Source organism: Cetorhinus maximus, unplaced genomic scaffold, assembly GCF_964194155.1.
Source record: "Cetorhinus maximus unplaced genomic scaffold, sCetMax3.hap1.1 HAP1_SCAFFOLD_2487, whole genome shotgun sequence".
In the NCBI taxonomy this organism is placed as follows: domain Eukaryota; kingdom Metazoa; phylum Chordata; class Chondrichthyes; order Lamniformes; family Cetorhinidae; genus Cetorhinus; species Cetorhinus maximus.
The window spans coordinates 1-18,558 of record NW_027598425.1 but is presented as its reverse complement, the minus strand read 5'-3'; the positions used below and the strand labels follow the sequence as shown (position 1 = coordinate 18,558).

The 18,558-nt window shown below is 46.4% G+C and overlaps 1 protein-coding gene across 1 annotated transcript; it reads right to left on the bottom strand.

The window, feature by feature from the left end:
- Positions 1-847: 847 nt before the first annotated feature.
- On the bottom strand, positions 848-8,294 carry anapc15 (anaphase promoting complex subunit 15; the record flags this gene model as incomplete). Its single annotated transcript, XM_078537508.1, has 3 exons — positions 848-1,829; positions 6,157-6,297; positions 8,161-8,294. Coding segments are annotated over 3 exons (323 nt in total), but the record flags the coding sequence as incomplete, so codon positions are not given.
- Between the last annotated feature and the right edge of the window lie 10,264 nt (positions 8,295-18,558).

Sequence of the window (18,558 nt, the reverse complement as noted above, 5' to 3'; positions counted from 1 at the left end):
TACAAGTTCCCCTCCAAGCCACTCACCATCCTGACTTGGAAATATATCGCCGTTCCTTCACTGTCACTGGGTCAAAATCCTGGAACTCCCTCCCTAACAGCACTGTGGGTGTACCTACGCCACATGGACTGCAGCGGTTCAAGAAGGCAGCTCACCGCCTTCTCAAGGGAAATTAGGGATGGGCAATAAATGCTGGCCTAGCCAGCGACACTCACATCCCATGAAAAAAATAAAAGGAAGTCACACAGGCCAGTGTCCCCAGTCTCAGCCTTGATTCACTTCTCCAAGCTGAGAAAAATGCTTGAAAGAGATGTGGGTGAAAGTTAAAACTGGTTACTCTGGGGCTGTATCCAAGGTAAGAGTTTCAATTAGCTGGAATTAAACAGTCAATTTCACAAACAGAGAATAAAATGTAACAGAGGTAACCAACAGGGGTCCAACTGGCATTGAAATATCGATGGGACAGTGTAGAGGGAGCTTTACTCTGTATCTAACCCTGTGCTGTACCTGCCCTGGGAGTGTTTGATGGGGACAGTGTAGAGAGAGCTTTACTCTGTATCTAACCCTGTGCTGTACCTGTCTTGGGAGTGTTTGATGGGGACAGTGTAGAGGGAGCTTTACTCTGTATCTAACCCCGTGCTGTACCTGTCCTGGGAGTGTTTGATGGGGACAGTGTAGAGGGAGCTTCACTCTGTATCTAACCCTGTGCTGTACCTGTCCTGGGAGTGTTTGATGGGGACAGTGTAGAGGGAGCTTAACTCTGTATCTAACCCTGTGCTGTACCTGCCCTGGGAGTGTTTGATAACAAGACATATAAAGATAAAATAAACACACCAGAACATTGGACTGGACCTTAAAAGAAAACATTTTATTACATAGTTCAGCAGAAATCTTCCCAACCAATTGCACAGGAGAGGTGGAAAATACAATACCATAACATAGCAGGTGAGGGCATGTTCAGGGCTATCGTTTGACTCTGAGGAGAATCTTTTCCCGAGTTGAGAATGTGAAATTCGCCAAGACAGGGTGTGGTTAAGGTGAATAACAGAGATGCATTTAAGGGAAACTAGATAAGCTCAGGAGAGCAAATGGAATAGAAGGATATGCTGATAGGGTGAGATGAAGAGGGGTTATGAGGAGGCTCATGTGGATATAAACACCAGCATGGTCCAGTTGGGCCAAATGGCCTGTAAATTCTACATCTTGCAAAGTGTACACAGTCTCTGCTTGGCCCCTTCCCTGACTGCAGAGCCGAGATAGGAAACTCATCACCGTATTCCAGAGGCATCTGCACTGATTCGAAATTCCCCTCGATTCTACAAAAGACAGAACATCCCACTGCACAGTGACTCAAAAAACACAATGCTGCTTTCCCAACACTGGGGGAGAGCAGTGGAAATCTGGAACTTTCTGCCAAAGAAAATGTTGCTGAGGTTGTGGAGTCAATTGAAAACCACACAATGGAGATGAATGTATGTCTGGGTATTTGGGTTATGGAACCAAGACGTGTGGATGAGATGCAGATCTGCATGATATATTGAATGGTGCAACATTCTCAAGGGGCTGAATGAATGAACTCCTGTTCCAGTGTAAAAGAGAGTTTGTCGTCCATTATGATTCATGTCTCAATCACTGTACACACAGAGGAAGCTGGTGTGCACGCTCTCAGGGAGTGGGCGGGGTTCGGTGTCAGACTCATCATTTTCCACGCCAAGTTCAACGTTGGAGAATAAAATTGAAGACCATCCCCGGATTTGAGCATAAAGAGAGTCATGGGCCCGTTAGATCATCCACTGGTCCTGATCCTGTTCAGCGCCCTCCATGTCGATCTACAGGGAACATGAGGTTCAGGGAATTAGTGCCATATCCCAAGGCAAGGATATATAAAGACACTCTGCACTGTATCCTATCCTCTTTCAACAGCACCTTCCAAATCTGGGACATCTTCCACCTAGAAGGACAAGGGCAGCAGACACATGGGAACACCACCACCTACAGGTTCCCCTCCAAACCACACACCATTCTGACTTGGAAATATATCGCCGTTCCTTCACTGTGTCTGGGTCAAAATCCTGGAACTCCCTCCCTAACAGCACTTTGGGTGTACCTACAGCACATGGACTGCAGCGGTTCAAGAAGGCAACTCACCACCACCTTCTCAAGGGCAATTAGGGAAGGACAATGAATGCTGGCCCAGCCAGCGACACCCACATCCCATGAACGAATAATAAAAAGTTTGACTCCACCCAGCCAACGAAAGGTTTAACACAGAAACTCTCGCATTTATACTGCTCTGAAAGCACTTCCACATGGGAATAGGAGAAGACTATTCAAGAGAAGACTGACTCCATTCTCTCTCCCCTAGTCCAGTCTCTTCACCTACATCCGTGATTCCTCTGATGCCCTCTCTGTCCCCATTTCTGGTGATAGACTGTCCACCAATATTCATTATAAGCCCACCAACTCCCACAGCTGCCTCGACTACAGCTCCTCACACCCCGCTTCCTGTAAGGACTCCATCCCATTCTCTCAGTTCCTTCGCCTCCGTTGCATCTGTTCTGATGATGCCACTTTCCAAAACAGTTCCTATGACATGTCTTCCTTCTTCCTTAACCAAGGTTTCCAACCCACTGTGGCTAACAGGGCCCTCAACCATGTCTGACCCATCTCCCGTGCCTCTGCACTCGCCCCTTCCCCTCCTTCCCAGAACCATAATAGCCTTGTCCTCATTTTTCACCCCACCAGCCTCCGCATTCAAAGGATCATCCTCCTCCATTTCCGCCAACTCCAGCATGATGCCACCACCAAACACATCTTCCCCTCACCCCATCCTGTCAGCATTCCATAGGGACTGTTCCCTCCAGGGCACCCATGTCCACTCCTCCATCACCCCCAACACTTCACCACCCTCCCACAGCACCTTCCCATGCAATCGCAGAAGGTGCAACACCTGCTCCTTTACCTCCTCTCTCCTCACTGTTCAAGGGCCCGAACACTCCTTTCAGGTGAAGCAGCGCTTCACTTGCACCTCCTTCAATTTGGTCTACTGCATTCGCTGCTCCCAATGTCTCTTCTACATTGGGGAGACCAAACGCAGACTGGGTGACCGCTTTGCGGAACACCTTCCATCTGTCCATAAGCATGACCCAAACCTCCCTGTCGCTTTCCATTTCAACACCCCACCCTGCTCTCATGCCCACATGTCTGTCCTTGGCCTGCTGCATTGTTCCAGTGAAGACCAATGCAAACTGGAGGAACAGCACCTCGTCTTCCGATTAGGCACTTTACAGCCTTCCGGCTGAATATTGAGTTCAACAATTTTAGATCATGAACTCTCTCCTCCATCCTCACCCCTTTTTCAATCTGCCTCTTTTTTATTTTTTTTTAATCCACTTACTTTCATTTTTATTCATTGTTTATCCACTTTTTATCTCCTTTTCTATCCTTTTTCCCCAACCACTGCCCCCTCCCTCCATCCCACCCCCAAAAGGGCCATTTGTTACTTGTTCCATGTTGTTCTTTCACAGAGTGCTGACTCTTGTCCTGCTATTAACACATCCTGCTTTCTTCCCTTTATGCCACCATCAGCACCTCCTTTAGCCCTTACCGCAACCATTAACCCCCACCCCCCCTCTTTGTCTCATGTCCATGGCATCTTTGTCAATCTCTCCTTAGCCCCTTCTATCCAGCTTCATCTGCTCTACCCCGCTTAAACAGTATAAATTCCACCACATTTCTACCTCTCTTCAGCACTGAAGAGGAGTCAGACAGACTCGAAACGTTAACTCTGTTTCTCTCTCTCCACAGACGCTGTTAGACCTGCAGCGTTTTTCCAGCATTTTCTGTTTTTATTTCAGATCGCCAGCGTCCGCAATATTTTGCTTTTATACAATACTAAATAGCCTCTGGGGCCTGTTTTTTCATTCATCCAATCAGGACACAGCTGATCTGGATCTTAACTCCATCCACTTACACGAGAGCCAAAACCATGAATACCATGGGCTTGGTCATCCACTCATCCTGCTCCACACTCCGTTTTGATCCACAGAAAACAAGATGTTCAGGTGGTTAATAGCCCATGTCTGTGTTTTAGCTCACACCAAGTTCCATTCCCCTGTCACACCTGTGCTCGCTGACCTACACTGGCTTCTGGCCAAGCACCGACTTGATTTTAAAATGTTCACAATTTGTTTTCAAATCTCTCCATGACACCCACCCCCCCAACTCCAATCTCTGTAATCTCCTCAAACCCCACAACCCTCTGAGATCTCTGCGCTCCTCCAATTCTAGCCTCTTGTTCAACACCAATTTTAATCACTCTACCACTGGCGGCTGTGCCTTCAGCTGCCTGAGCCCCAAGCTCTGGCATTTCCCCGCCCCCCCACCCTAAAACCTCTCTCCTCTTTTAAGATGCTTCTTAAAACCTACCTCTTTGACCAAGCTTTTGGTCACCTGGCTTAATATCTTTTTACATGGCTTGGTGCCATATTTTGGTTTGATAACGTTCCTGTGAAGCAACTTGGGACATCTCATAACATTAAAAGGTGCTATATAAATATAAGCTGTTGCAAGTTTTTGTTGTTGTACTGTGCACAGAGGATTGCTCACCCACTGCCTCACCCCTCCAAGCATTGCTGCAGTGATCGTATCCCCTCTGCGAACAGGACCAACTGATCTCAGTTGATAATAACCTGACCACTTGGGAACCGTGCTGAATAGAGACAGGTAGAAATTGGACCTTATTCTGCCCGTTAACAATGCTGTAACATACAAATTTTGTTACTGAGCTAATAACCCAAAGAACATGACTTCAAATGACAGTTTGATAATTGAAACTTAGATTAAAACAATCTGGAAATAAAAAGCTGTAAAAATAAAAAGTGACGATGGAGCTGATAGAATGTCAGCTCGTTCACTGATGTCCTTTAGGGAAGGAAGCTTGCCATCTTTACCCAGTCTCCAGTTCCACACCAATGCAGCTGACTGTTAAACGCCCTCTGAGGCGGTCACTCAGTGGATCAAAATCACTATACGTGGCACCAGAAGGCACTGAGGACCTTCTCAGGGCATCTAGAGATGGGCAATAAATGTCAGCCTCACTAGCGACAACCACATTTCGTGAGCGGGCAGAGAGAGGGCCATACGTAGGGTCCATCATTTCTCACCTTCAGAATGCCCGATAGACATCCCACCCAATGTTGGGGCCATTTTGTAAGCAAATGCCTAAATCAAGTAGAATAAGCTTGTCTATTTAGGACAAATGATGACAGAAGATGGTAGATGTTATGCCAAAGTTAGAAGAAGGATAGATATAGCCAAAAGTAATTTCGTGAAGGTGAAGGATGTGTTAAAAACAAGAAAACTCAAGCTTGTAACAAAGAAAAGACTCAAAATGCTAACATTATCTCCACTTTACTGTCTACCTCAGAAGCTTGGACAATAAGTAAACATCTGTGGAAGAAAACAGAGACCTTTGAAATGTGGATGCTAAGATGTGTGCTAAAAATGCCATTTATAGACCATAAGAACAATGAAGAACTGCGTGAAATTGTAAGGACAAGAAGAACTCTAAAAGGTGACGTCCAGAAAAGAAAATGTCAGTGTTTTGGCCTTTTGACCAGGGCTGAAAAGCTACAGAGATCTCTTCCAGAGGGCAAAGTGGAGTTCTGCAGAAAGAGGGGTCGACCCAGGCTTAGCTGGATGACCAGGGCGGCAGCAGATGAGCTACAGGGGTGGTGTGTGAGGATGGTGCAAGTCAGACGAGGGTGACATAACATGACAGTAGATCTCCTGGTAGGAGTAGCCACAAGCAGCAATCGCTGCCTAAATGATGCATGAGATCTCTTGGGCTCTTACTAGTACAAGCAGGGAGCGCCATGTTTAGGGTCCCAATGGGGAAACTGGAGGCAGGGCTGAATTTTGAGGTTATCCAGGCCTCACAAACCACGGCCATCAAAATGGTATATTGTTTTTCTTTAAGTTCCCACCAACCTCATTGCCTCCCCAATTTATCAGTTGGCTCACTTGTGATAAACATAAGGCAGCAGCCCTCTCGATAAACAATTTCTCAAACAGGGTAGGAGTGATTCTGTAATGGAACGGATGGCAACCCCAGCCCACTGTGCTCCAGTTCTCCCTCACCGTTACAACACTGACCTCATTTATCTCTCCGTCATCGGGTGACTCATTGTAATCGTTCATTTCATCCATGTCCTGCATGTCTTCATCCTCCTCCGAGTCCTCTTCGCTGTCCTCATCATCTTCATCATCCTCTTCTTCCTCATCATCATAGTTCTGCTGTGAGCAACCACAACAGACCATTAAACAAAACAGACTTGATTAAACCTCAGCATTTCACTCGACACATTAAAGATTTAACGAAAGCAGCCTTGGATTTATACTCATGCCTTATTTCTCTGAAACATCTCAAAACACTTCATATAGGAACAAGAGGCCATTCCTCTGCTTGAGCCTGTTCCATCATTCAATTAAATCAAAGCTGATCTGCATTGTAACTCCATTTATCTGTCTTGGTTCTGTAACCCTTAATATTCTTATGCAACAAAAATCTAGCAATCTCAGTCTTGAAATTTTCAATTCTATCATCTAGAAGGACAAGGGCAGCAGATGCATGGGAACACCATGCAAGTTCCCCTCCAAGCCACTCACCATCCTGACTTGGAAATATATTGCCGTTCCTTCATTGCTGCTGGGTCAAAATCCTGGAACTCCATCCCTAACAGCACTATCTGCACCACATGGACTGCAGCGGTTTAAGGCGGCAGTTCACCACCACCAAGGGCAATTTGGGATGGGGAATAAACGCTGGTCTAGTCAGCGGTGCCGACGTCCCAAGGAAATCAATACACTCCTTTAATCATTTTGATTATGTTACCACTTAACCTTCACATACAGTGAATTGTCTCTGAAGAGTTCTTGTCTGGTTAAAGCCATCACTGGAACTCATGGAGCTCTATGGGAGGTCTTGTGGCGTAGTGGGTAGCGTCCTTGCCTCTGAGCCAAAAACTCTGAGTTCGAGTCCCACCCCAGGACTTGATGACCAAAGAAGTTGTGTTCATAATGTGGGCAAACAGGTTGAGTATCACACCACCAATGGCCGGCGCTAAGAGTGGGAGACATTCCTGGTCAGCCATTTGATGGAAAGAAATTGGAGCCTCTACCATCACTATCCATAGCTCCAACATGAATGTGAAGTGCATGCTCCCACAGCAACTCGGACTCCCTGAGAAAAAAAGAGAATGCCTGACTGGGACCAATAACATTTTGCTCTTTTAGGGGAGACAGTGGTGTTGTGGTAATGTCACTTGACTAGTAATCCAGGTGCCAGGCTAATGTTCTGGGGACACATTTTCAAATCCCACCACGGCAGCTGGTGGAATTTAAATTCTATTAACGAAATCTGGTCATTAAAAGCTAGTCTCAGCGATGGTGCCCATGAAACTATCATCGATTGTTACAAAAACCTATTTGGTTTACTAATGTCCTTTAGGGAAGGAAATCTGCCGTCCTTATCTGGTCAGCCACATTGCTGTGGCTCCAGACCCACAGCAATGTGGCTCCAGACCCACAGCAATGTGGCTCCAGACCCACAGCAATGTGGCTGACTCTGAACTGCCCTCTGAAATGGCAGCCATTCGGTTCAAGGGTTCTTGTCTGGTTAAAGCCAACGCTGAATGGGATGGGCAATAAATGCTGGTTGTGCCAGCGACACCCACATCCTGTGAAAGATTAATAAAAAACTCGCTCCTACATGTAACACAACCCATTTTAAAATGTAAGCAATGAGAGCAGGAGGTGGTCACTCAGCTCCTCAAGCCTATTCTGCCATTCACTAAGATCATGGCTGATCCCTGACCTCAACTCCACTTTCCCGGCCACTCCCCATATGCCTCAAATCCAAAAATCTTTCGATCTTGGTCTCGAATATATTCGATTTTGAAGCATCCACAACGCTCTGGGATACAGAATTCCAAAGATTCACAACCGTTTGAACGAAGAACTTCTTCAAATCAGTCCAAAATGACCAACTCCCCCGCCGCCCACAAGTCTCTGTTCCCTTTATAACCAGCATTCCCCTAACCTCATTACACAAAAAGATCTCATTGAATCTAGAGATCCAGGATCCAGTCAGACACTCACCTCAGAGGCAGGCTTTCCAATTGGGACCAAAGTACTGTTCTTCTCAGCTATACTCTGCAGCTGCGCACAGAACGGCAGAGAGTGAGAGAGAGAGAGAGAGAGAGAGAAAGAAACAAAATTCACAAAATCATAATCTCACAGGCCAGAGGACATTCAGCCCATCCAAAATGTCATTCTAAAAATGTAGATCACCCAGTCCCATTACGAACAACATTCTGAGCTCCCCAAAAATCTGACCTCAATCCCTCATATTGTTATAAACATCTGCACATGACAATCACAGAATTATTATGGCGCAGGCGGCGGCCATTCGGCCCATCATGTCTGCACTGGCTCTCCGAATGAACAATTCTTCCGCCTTCTCCCCTTAACCCTGCACCTCCTTCCTTTTCAGATAACAGATCATTCCCTCTTGAATGTGATGAGTGGGTCTTTGTCTAATTGGCAGATTGTAACTAGTGGAGTCCCGCCGGTGTCTGTGCTGGGTGTCAGTGTATCAGCAATTACACGGTCAAGGTCCAATAACAATCTTCTTGTGGACTGGCAATTACACTGTATATCAATTAAATTGTTAAGACAACTGCTTGTTAAAACAGGCAATAGGTTTCCTTTAAGATTAGTTTTTCCTTTTGCAGTACCCCTTTAATGGGCTGCTTCTTACGTTGTCCCTCGTTTTCTTTAATTTAGTTTATTTGTTTGCTCTAAAGAGTAAAACAGGCAATGGGCATTGGTTCAAGCTGTAACACTCCAGGGTGGAAGGGACTGGGAGAGTCTGCTATGCTGCAGAGCTGTCTTGAGAATAAATCAGCTTGAGGTAAAAGACTAGTTTGGGCTCATTCTTCCACAATAACCACTTATTGTGGCTAACACTTGGGCCTCAACGTTTTACAATTTATATTAACGGCTTAGAAGAGGGGTGTGAAGACATGGTAGCTAAACTTGCAGACATCACAAGATCGGTAGGAAAGTATGTTGTGAAGACATAGGAAAGAATTTTATCCCCGTCGGGCGGGTGGGCTGGGTGGGAGGGGGCGGACCATTTTACGTGGGCGGGCCAATTAAGGCCCACCCAGCGTGACACACGGCCGGAAGCGCTCAGCGCTACCTGTGCGGGTTAGGGGGAGGAGGGAGAGTCGGGGCCTGCGCTCTTTTGCACGCGTGCACGCGAAAGAGCGCAGAAATCTCCCCAAGGCACGGAGCCGCCTCAGGGAGATTCATTTAATTTTTTAAAATTGAAAAAAGAGAATTTTAAAAATTATTCAGACACGTCCCTTCGTGTGACATTGTCACATGAGGTGGGGCATGTTTATCAATTTACTTGAAACATTTTATGAAACTAATAAAGCCTTCATGAAGCCTCATCCCGCCCGTGGATGAGGTTCCATGAAAAATGCAAAGGCCGCCTGGGCTCTTTGCCTGCCCCACCCCCGCCAACCTGAAGGTTGGATAGGCAGCCCTGACAAGGGCCTCAATTAGTTCATTAACAGCCTTAATGGGCCTTTGACAGTTCGGCCAAACTGAAGATCGGAATGACGCGCGGTGACATCGGGACACACACCTGACGTCACCACGTGTCATTTTACACATCGGAATACAGGGCCCGCCCCCACACGCCAACCAGAAGAGCCAGGCCAGAAGGAGTTTGCAGGTGGATATAGATAGGTTGAGTGAGCAGACAAAAATCTGGCAGCTGGAGTATAATGTGGGAAAGTGTGAAGTTGTTCACTTTGGCAAGAAGAATAAAAAAAACAGGAGAATTTTTTTCTCTGAGGGTTTTGCAACTTTGGAACTCTCTGCCTCAGAAGGCAGTGAAGTGGGGTCACTGAATATTTTTAAGGCAAGGGTAGCTAGACTCTTGTTAGGCAAGGAAATCAAATTGAGTCTGGGAAGAGCGCCCTCTGTAGTCACTGTTGCCGGGAAGCAGTCTGGGAAGAGTGCCCTCTGCAGTCACTGTCGCCGGGAAGCAGTCTGGGAAGAGTGCCCTCTGTAGTCACTGTTGCCGGGAAGCAGTCTGGGAAGAGTGCCCTCTGTAGTCACTGTTGCCGGGAAGCAGTCTGGGAAGAGTGCCCTCTGCAGTCACTGTCGCCGGGAAGCAGTCTGGGAAGAGTGCCCTCTGCAGTCACTGTCGCCGGGAAGCAGTCTGGGAAGAGTGCCCTCTGCAGTCACTGTCGCCGGGAAGCAGTCTGGGAAGAGTGCCCTCTGTAGTCACTGTCGCCGGGAAGCAGTCTGGGAAGAGTGCCCTCTGTAGTCACTGTCGCCAGGAAGCAGTCTGGGAAGAGTGCCCTCTGCAGTCACCGTCGCCAGGAAGCAGTCTGGGAAGAGTGCCCTCTGTAGTCACCGTCGCCAGGAAGCAGTCTGGGAAGAGTGCCCTCTGCAGTCACCATCGCCGGGAAGCAGTCTGGGAAGAGTGCCCTCTGCTGTCACTGTCGCCGGGAAGCAGTCTGGGAAGAGTATCCTCTGTAGTCACTGTCGCCAGGAAGCAGTCTGGGAAGAGTGCCCTCTGTAGTCACTGTCGCCGGGAAGCAGTCTGGGAACAGTGTCCTCTGTAGTCACTGTCGCCGGGAAGCAGTCTGGGAAGAGTGGCCTTTGCAGTCACTGTCGCCGGGAAGCAGTCTGGGAAGAGTGCCCTCTGTAGTCACCGTCGCCGGGAAGCAGTCTGGGAAGAGTGCCCTTTGCAGTCACTGTCGCCGGGAAGCAGTCTGGGAAGAGTGCCCTCTGTAGTCACTGTCGCCGGGAAGCAGTCTGGGAAGAGTGCCCTCTGTAGTCACCGTCGCCGGGAAGCAGTCTGGGAAGAGTGCCCTCTGTAGTCACTGTCGCCAGGAAGCAGTCTGGGAAGAGTGCCCTCTGCAGTCACTGTCGCCGGGAAGCAGTCTGGGAAGAGTGCCCTCTGCAGTCACTGTCGCCGGGAAGCAGTCTGGGAAGAGTGCCCTCTGCAGTCACTGTCGCCGGGAAGCAGTCTGGGAAGAGTTCCCTCTGTAGTCACTGTCGCCGGGAAGCAGTCTGGGAAGAGTGTCCTCTGTAGTCACTGTCGCCAGGAAGCAGTCTGGGAAGAGTGCCCTCTGCAGTCACCGTCGCCAGGAAGCAGTCTGGGAAGAGTGCCCTCTGTAGTCACCGTCGCCAGGAAGCAGTCTGGGAAGAGTGCCCTCTGCAGTCACCATCGCCGGGAAGCAGTCTGGGAAGAGTGCCCTCTGCAGTCACTGTTGCCGGGAAGCAGTCTGGGAAGAGTGTCCTCTGTAGTCACTGTCGCCAGGAAGCAGTCTGGGAAGAGTGCCCTCTGTAGTCACTGTCGCCGGGAAGCAGTCTGGGAACAGTGTCCTCTGTAGTCACTGTCGCCGGGAAGCAGTCTGGGAAGAGTGCCCTTTGCAGTCACTGTCGCCGGGAAGCAGTCTGGGAAGAGTGCCCTCTGTAGTCACTGTCGCCGGGAAGCAGTCTGGGAAGAGTGCCCTTTGCAGTCACCGTCGCTGAGTGAAAAATAACAAAGAGTGACATCACAGGAAGATCATAAGTTCATTGGTTGGTGAGTAACTGCTAGTTTGAACTACCTATTCTAAGTTGATTTGAGATTAAAGGTGACTTCTGGGATCCGGGATCAGAGGCCTAATACTTCAGTTTCAACTCAGCAGAGAGAGCGAGTTCCAGTTGATTTTAAAAAGTGTATTTTGAACCTCTATTCTAACTTACTTTCAGATTAAAGGTAAATAGGAGAAATATTTTACAGATTGACAAAGTAAAGACCAGTAGGAAATTTTAAAAACAAATTGAAAAACTAGTTAAATAAGATAGAGATGCAGGGCCAGATGATGTGTTGTAGCTGCACGATGTGGCAGCTGGCGGACCCCTTTGTGGTTCCTAGTGACCACATCTGTAGCGAATGTTCGTTGCTCGAGGAACTCCGGCTCAGAGTTGATGAGCTGGAGTCTGAGCTTCAGACACTGTGATACATCAGGGAGGGGGAGAGTTACCTGGACGCTGTGCTTCAGGAGACAGTCACACCCCTTAGATTAACTACCTTAAATTCGGCCAGTGGTCAGGGACAAGAGGGTGTGACTATGAGTGGGGCAGGTAGAGGGATCCGGGAAGTAGCACTGCAGGAGCCTCAACCCTTGCCCTTATCCAACAGGTTCGAGATTCTTGCTCCCTGTGTGGACGAGAGCGGGGACTGGAGGGAGGATGAGCAAACTGACCATAGCACCGTGGCACAGGGAGCCAATCGAGTGGGGGGAGAAAAGAGAAATGTAGTTGTAATCGGGGATAGTATAGTTAGGGGAATAGATACTGTTCTCTGTAGCCAGGATCGAGAGTCCCGAAGGCTGTGTTTCCTACCTGGTGCCAGAGTTAAGGATATCTCATCTGGGCTGCAGAGGAACTTGGAGTGGGTGGGGAAAGAGCCAGTTGTCGTGGTCCACGTAGGTACCAACGATATAGGTAGAACAAGGAAAGAGGTTCTGCTGAGGGAATACGAGCAGCTAGGGTCTAAATTAAAAAGCAGAACCAAAAAGGTAATAATCTCCAGATTACTACCTGAGCCACGAGCTAATTGGCACAGGGTCAATAAGATTAAAGAGGTAAATGCGTGGCTCAAAGATTGGTGTGGGAGAAATGGGTTCGAATTCACAGGACATTGGCACCAGCACTGGGGAAAGAGGGAATTATTCCGTTCGGATGGACTCCGCTTGAATCAGGCTGGGGCCAGTGTCCTGGCGAATCACATAACTAGGGTTGTAGATAGGGCTTTAAATTAAATAGTGTGGGGGAGGGTTCAGTTGCATAGAAATATAAAAAAATCAAAGTTTAAGGAGAGGGTGAGAGTGCAGGTCAGTGACAAAGCTGATTGTTACCAAAAAGTGAAAGGAAGGGACAGAGTGTGTGAACGCCGTATTGCACCAAAGAATCATATAAGAGTCGGGAAAATTGACAATAGGGCAAACTTAAAGGCTTTGTATCTGAATGTGCACAGCATTCGGAATAAAACTAATGAGTTAACAGCGCAAATAGAGATAAATAGGTGTGATTTGGTGGTGAATACTGAGACATGGTTACGGGGAGAATAGGTTTGGGAGTTGAATATCCAAGGGTACTCAGTGTTTCGGAAGGATAGATAGGAAGGAAAAGGAGGTGGTGTGGCTTTGTTAGTAAAGGAAGAGATCAGTGCTATGGTGAGGAATGATATAGGCACTGGAGAGCAAGACGTAGAGTAAGTCTGGGTAGAAATAAGAAATAGCAAGGGAAAGAAGTCCCTGGTGGGAGTAATCTATAGGTCCCCAAACAGTAGTTCAGCAGTAGGACAGAGTATAAACCAGGAAATACTGGCAGCATGTAAGAAAGGCACGGCAAAAATCATGGGTGATTTTAATATGCATATAGACTGGACTAATCAAATTGGCAAGGGTAGCCTCGAGGGAGAGTTTGTAGGGTGTATTAGAGATTGTTTCTTGGAGCAATATGTTGTGGAACCAACCAGGGAGCAGGCTATTCTGGATTTGGATTTGTGTAACGAGATGGAATTAATTAATGATCTCAAAGCAGGGAAGAGTGATCATAGCATGCTTCAAGTTCAGTTTGAGAGCGAGAAACTTGAGTACCACACTATTGCTCTGGCGTTAAACAAAGGTAACTACATAGGCATGAGGGCAGATTTGGCCCTAGTGGGCTGGGCAGGTAGACTACAAGGTAGGACAATTGATGAACAGTGGCAGATATTTAAGGAGATATTCAATTCCTCCCAAATAAAATATATTCCAAAGAGGAAGAAAGATGGTAAGAGGGGGAAAAGCATCCATGGCTAAGCAAGGAAGTTAAAGATAACATAAAGGCAAAAACTAGGTATACCAAATTGCAAAGGTCAGTGGCAGGTTGAAAGATTGGGAAACTTTTAAAGATCAACAAAGGGTTACTAAAAAAATAATAAAAAGAGCAAAGGTAAATTATGAAAGAAAACTAGCGCAAAATGTAAAAACTGATAGCAAAAGCTTCTACAAGTACAAAAAAGAAAGAGAGTAGCTAAAGTGAATGTTGGTCCCTTGGAGGACAAGACTGGGGAGTTAATAATGGGGAACACAGAAATGGCAGAGATGCTTAATCAATATTTTGCCTCAGTTTTCACGGTGGAGGACACTAGTACCACCCCAATAGTAACAGGTAGTGCAGAGGATATAGAGAAGGAGGAACTTAGAACAATCACCATCACTAGAGAAAAAGTACTGAGAAAACTATTGGGATTAAAGGATGACAAATCCCCAGGACCTGATGGCCTACATCCCAGGGTCTTAAAGGAAGTGGCAGCGGAGATAGTGGATGCATTGGCTATAATATTCCAAAATTCCCTGGATTCTGGAAAGGTTTCAGTGGATTGGAAAAATGCTGATTAAAAACGCACTTATTCAAAAAGTGGGGGACGCAGAAAGTAGGAAACTGTAGACCAGTTAGTTTAACGTCTGTCATTGGGAAATTGTTGGAATCCATTATTAAGGAAGTAGTAATGGGGCATTTGGAAAGTCAAAATGCAATCCATCAGAGTCAGGGTGGTTTTATGAAGAGTAAATCGTGTTTGACTAACTTGCTAGAGTTCTTTGAAGATGTGACAAGCAAAATGGATAATGGGGACCCTGTAGATGTAGTGTATCTGGACTTCCAGAAGGCCTTTGATAAGGTGCCGCACAAAAGATTAATACACAAGATAAGATCACACGGAGTTAGGGGTAATATATTAGCTTTGATAGAGGATTGGCTAACCAACACTAGCTGTAACTAGTGGGGTGCCACAGGGTTTGGTCCTTGGGCCCCAATTTACCCCTTACAATCTATATTAATGGCTTGGATTCAGGGGTAGAAGGTACTATAGCTAAATTTGTAGATGACACCAATATAGGTGGGAAAGTAAGTTGTAATGAAGAAATGAATTTACAAATGGATATGGACAGGTTAGCTGAATGGGCCAAAATTTGGCAGATGGAGTTTAACGTGGATAAATGGGAGGTTATCCATTTTGGTCGGAAGAATGAAAAGACGACTTATTATTTAAATGGAGAGAAACTTCAGAATGCTTCAGTGCAGAGGGATCTGGGTGTCCTCGTGCATGAATCGCTGAAAGCTAGTATGCAGGTAATAAGGAAGACAAATGGAATTTTGGCATTTATTGCTAAAGGAATAGAGTATAAAAATAGGGAATTGTTGTTGCAACTGTACAAGGTATTGGTGAGACCGCACCTGGAGTACTGTGCAGAATTTTGGTTCCCTTACTTGAGGAAGGATGTAGTTGCACTGGAGGTGGTTCAGAGGAGGTTCACTAGATTGATTCCAGAGATGTGGGGCTTGTCTTATGAGGAGAGATTGAGCAGTTTAGGCCTATACTCACTAGAGTTTAGAAGGATGAGAGGAGATCTAATTGAGGTATGTAAGATGCTAAAGGGGATAGACAAAGTAGACGTGGAGCGGATGTTTCCCCTTGTGGGCCATTCTAGAACAAGAGGCCTTAGTTTTAGGCTAAGGGGTGGTAGATTTAAATCAGAGATGAGGAGGAATTACTTTTCTCAAAGGGTGGTGAATCTGTGGAATTCACTACCTCAGAGTGCAGTGGATGCTGGGACGCTGAATAAACTTAAGGAGGAGATAAGACAGATTTTTAATTAGTAACGGGTTGAAAGGTTATGGGGAGAGGGGGGAATATTGAAGCTGAGGCCGAAATGAGATCAGCCATGATCATATTGAATGGCGGGGCAGGCTCGAGGGGCTGAATTGCCTACTCCTGCTCCTAGTTTTTATGTTCTTATGTTATGTTCAAAGGTCAGAGGTAGATGGGAATGTAGAACTCGAAACACAAACAGATCAGCCATGATCTTATTGAATGGTGGAGCAGGCTTGAGGGGCTGAATGGCCTACTTCTGCACCTATTTTAGATTGAACCTGCCTCCATCACTTTCTCAGGCAGTGCATTCCAGACCTTAACCACTCGCTGCATGAAAAAGCTTTTCCTCATATCGCATTTGCTTCTTTTGCCAGTTACCTTATACCTGTGCTCTCTTGTTCTCGATCCTTCCACCAATGGGAACAGTTTCTTCCCATCTACCCTGTCCAGATCCGTCATGATTTTGAGCACCTCAATCGAATCTTCTCTCAACCTTCTTTTCACTGAGGTAAACTTCTCCAATCTATCTTCATAACTGAAGTTCCTCATCCCTGGAACCATTCTCATCACTCTTTCCTGCACTCTCTCCGATGCCTGCACATCCTCCCTAAAGTGCAGTGCCCAGAACTGAACGCAATACTCCAGCTAAGGCACAACTAGTGTCTTATACAAGTTCAACATAACCTCCTTGCTCTTGTACTCTATGCCCCAGTTAATAAATAATAATTAATAAAGCCCAGGATACTGTATGCTTTATTAACCGCTCTCTCCACTTGTCCTGCCACCTTTAATGACTTATGCACATATAGAGCCAGATCCCTCTATTCCTGCACTCACTTTAGAATTGTACCCCTTATTTTACATTGTCTGTAAAATGAATCATTTCACATTTCTTCGCATTGAACTTCATACTTGTCCTCCCATTTCACCAACTTGTCTGTGTCCTTCTGAAGTTTTACTATCCTCCCCACTGTTCACAGTGCTTCCAAGTTTCGTATCAACACAAATTTTGAAATTGTCCCCGTACACCAAGGTCCAGGTTATTAATATTAATAAAACGAGTAATGTAATTTCTTGCAAAACCTTAAATTTACTGGTCACGAATTAAAATTTTCATAGTCTGCTCCAATAACCTCACTTATGTGAAGTGATGTTTGAGTTCACTGTACCTGTGTCATTTAATACTTTATATAATTGTGGGCATTCTTTCCTTAACTTTCACTCCCAGTGTTAGAAGTTGGCCTCTTCACACCCACACACACAACCTGGACAACATCCAGGCTTGGGTTGTTGAGTGGCAAGTTGCATTCATGCCACACTAGTGACTAGCAATGTCCATCTCCAACAAGAGAGAAGCTAACCATCACCCCTTGACATTCAATGGCATTACCATCACTAAACCCCACACTATCAACATCCTGGGGGTTACCATTGACCAGAAGTTGAACTGGACCAGCCGCATAAGTACTGTGGCTACAAGAGCAGGTGAGAAAATGGGAATTCTGTGGCAAGTAACTCACCTCTTGACTCCCCAAAGCCATCTACAAGGCACAACTCAGGAGGTAAGTTTGAAGGAGTGTCTTAAAGGAGGAGAGAGAGAAAGAGAGGCAGAGAGGTTTAGAGGGGGGAATTCCAGATCTTAGGACCCAGGCAGCTGAAGGCACAGCCTCCAATGGCAGAGCAAGGAAAATCGGAGATGAACAAGGCATAGAAACGGGGGAGAGGGAGGGAGCTGTTTGGCCCCAAGAACCTGTTCCACTGTTCAGTGGATATCATGGCTGATCTGTAAAATAGCTCCATAAACCCACCTTTGCCCCATACCCTTTAATACCTGTTGGATAAAAAACATCCAACAATCTCAGTTGTAAAATGAACAGTTGGTCTAGCATCAGCTCTCATTTGTAGGACAGAGCTCCAAATTTCCACCTCCTTTGCGTACAGCCATGTTTCCAAACTTCACTCCTGCCCATTAGGGTGGTGGAAGCAGAGACAATGAATGATTTTAAAAGGAAATTGAATGGACACTTGGGAAAATAAATTTGCAGGGCTACACGGACAGAGTGAGGGAATAGGGCTGACTGGATTGACTCAATGGACCAAATGGCCTCCTCCAGCGCCGTAATCAATGTGATGGAATACTCTCCGCTTGTCTTGATGAGTGCAGCTCCAACAACGCTCAAGAAGCTGGGAGGAGGTGGTGGCATAGTGATAGTGTCACTGGACTAGTATTCCAGAGACCCAGGGTAATCCTCCGAGGACCTCAGTTTAAATCCCACCACAGCAGATGGTGAAATTTGAATTTGAATTAAAAGTCTGATGATGACCACAAAACCATTTGCTGATTGTTGTAAAAATCCATCTGGTTCATTAATGCCTCTAGGAAAGGAAATCTGCCATCCTTACCTGGTTTGGTGTACCGTCTACAAGATGCACTGTAGTAACTCGCCAAGGCTCCTTCAACAACACCCTCCAAACCCACCTAGAAGAACAAGGGCGGCTGACACATGGGAACACCACTACCTGCAAGTTCCCCTCCAAGACACATACCATCCTGACTTGGAATGATATCGCCATTCTTTCACTGTCGCTGGGTCAAAATCCTGGAATTCCCTCCCTGTGCATGTACCTACACCACATGGGCTGCAGCGGTTCAAGAAAGCAACTCACCACCATTTTCTCAAGGGAAATTTCAGATGGGCAATAGATAGTGGCCGAGCCAGCGATGTGCACATCCCACGAATGAATTATTAAAAAAAAACACGCACACATTGACA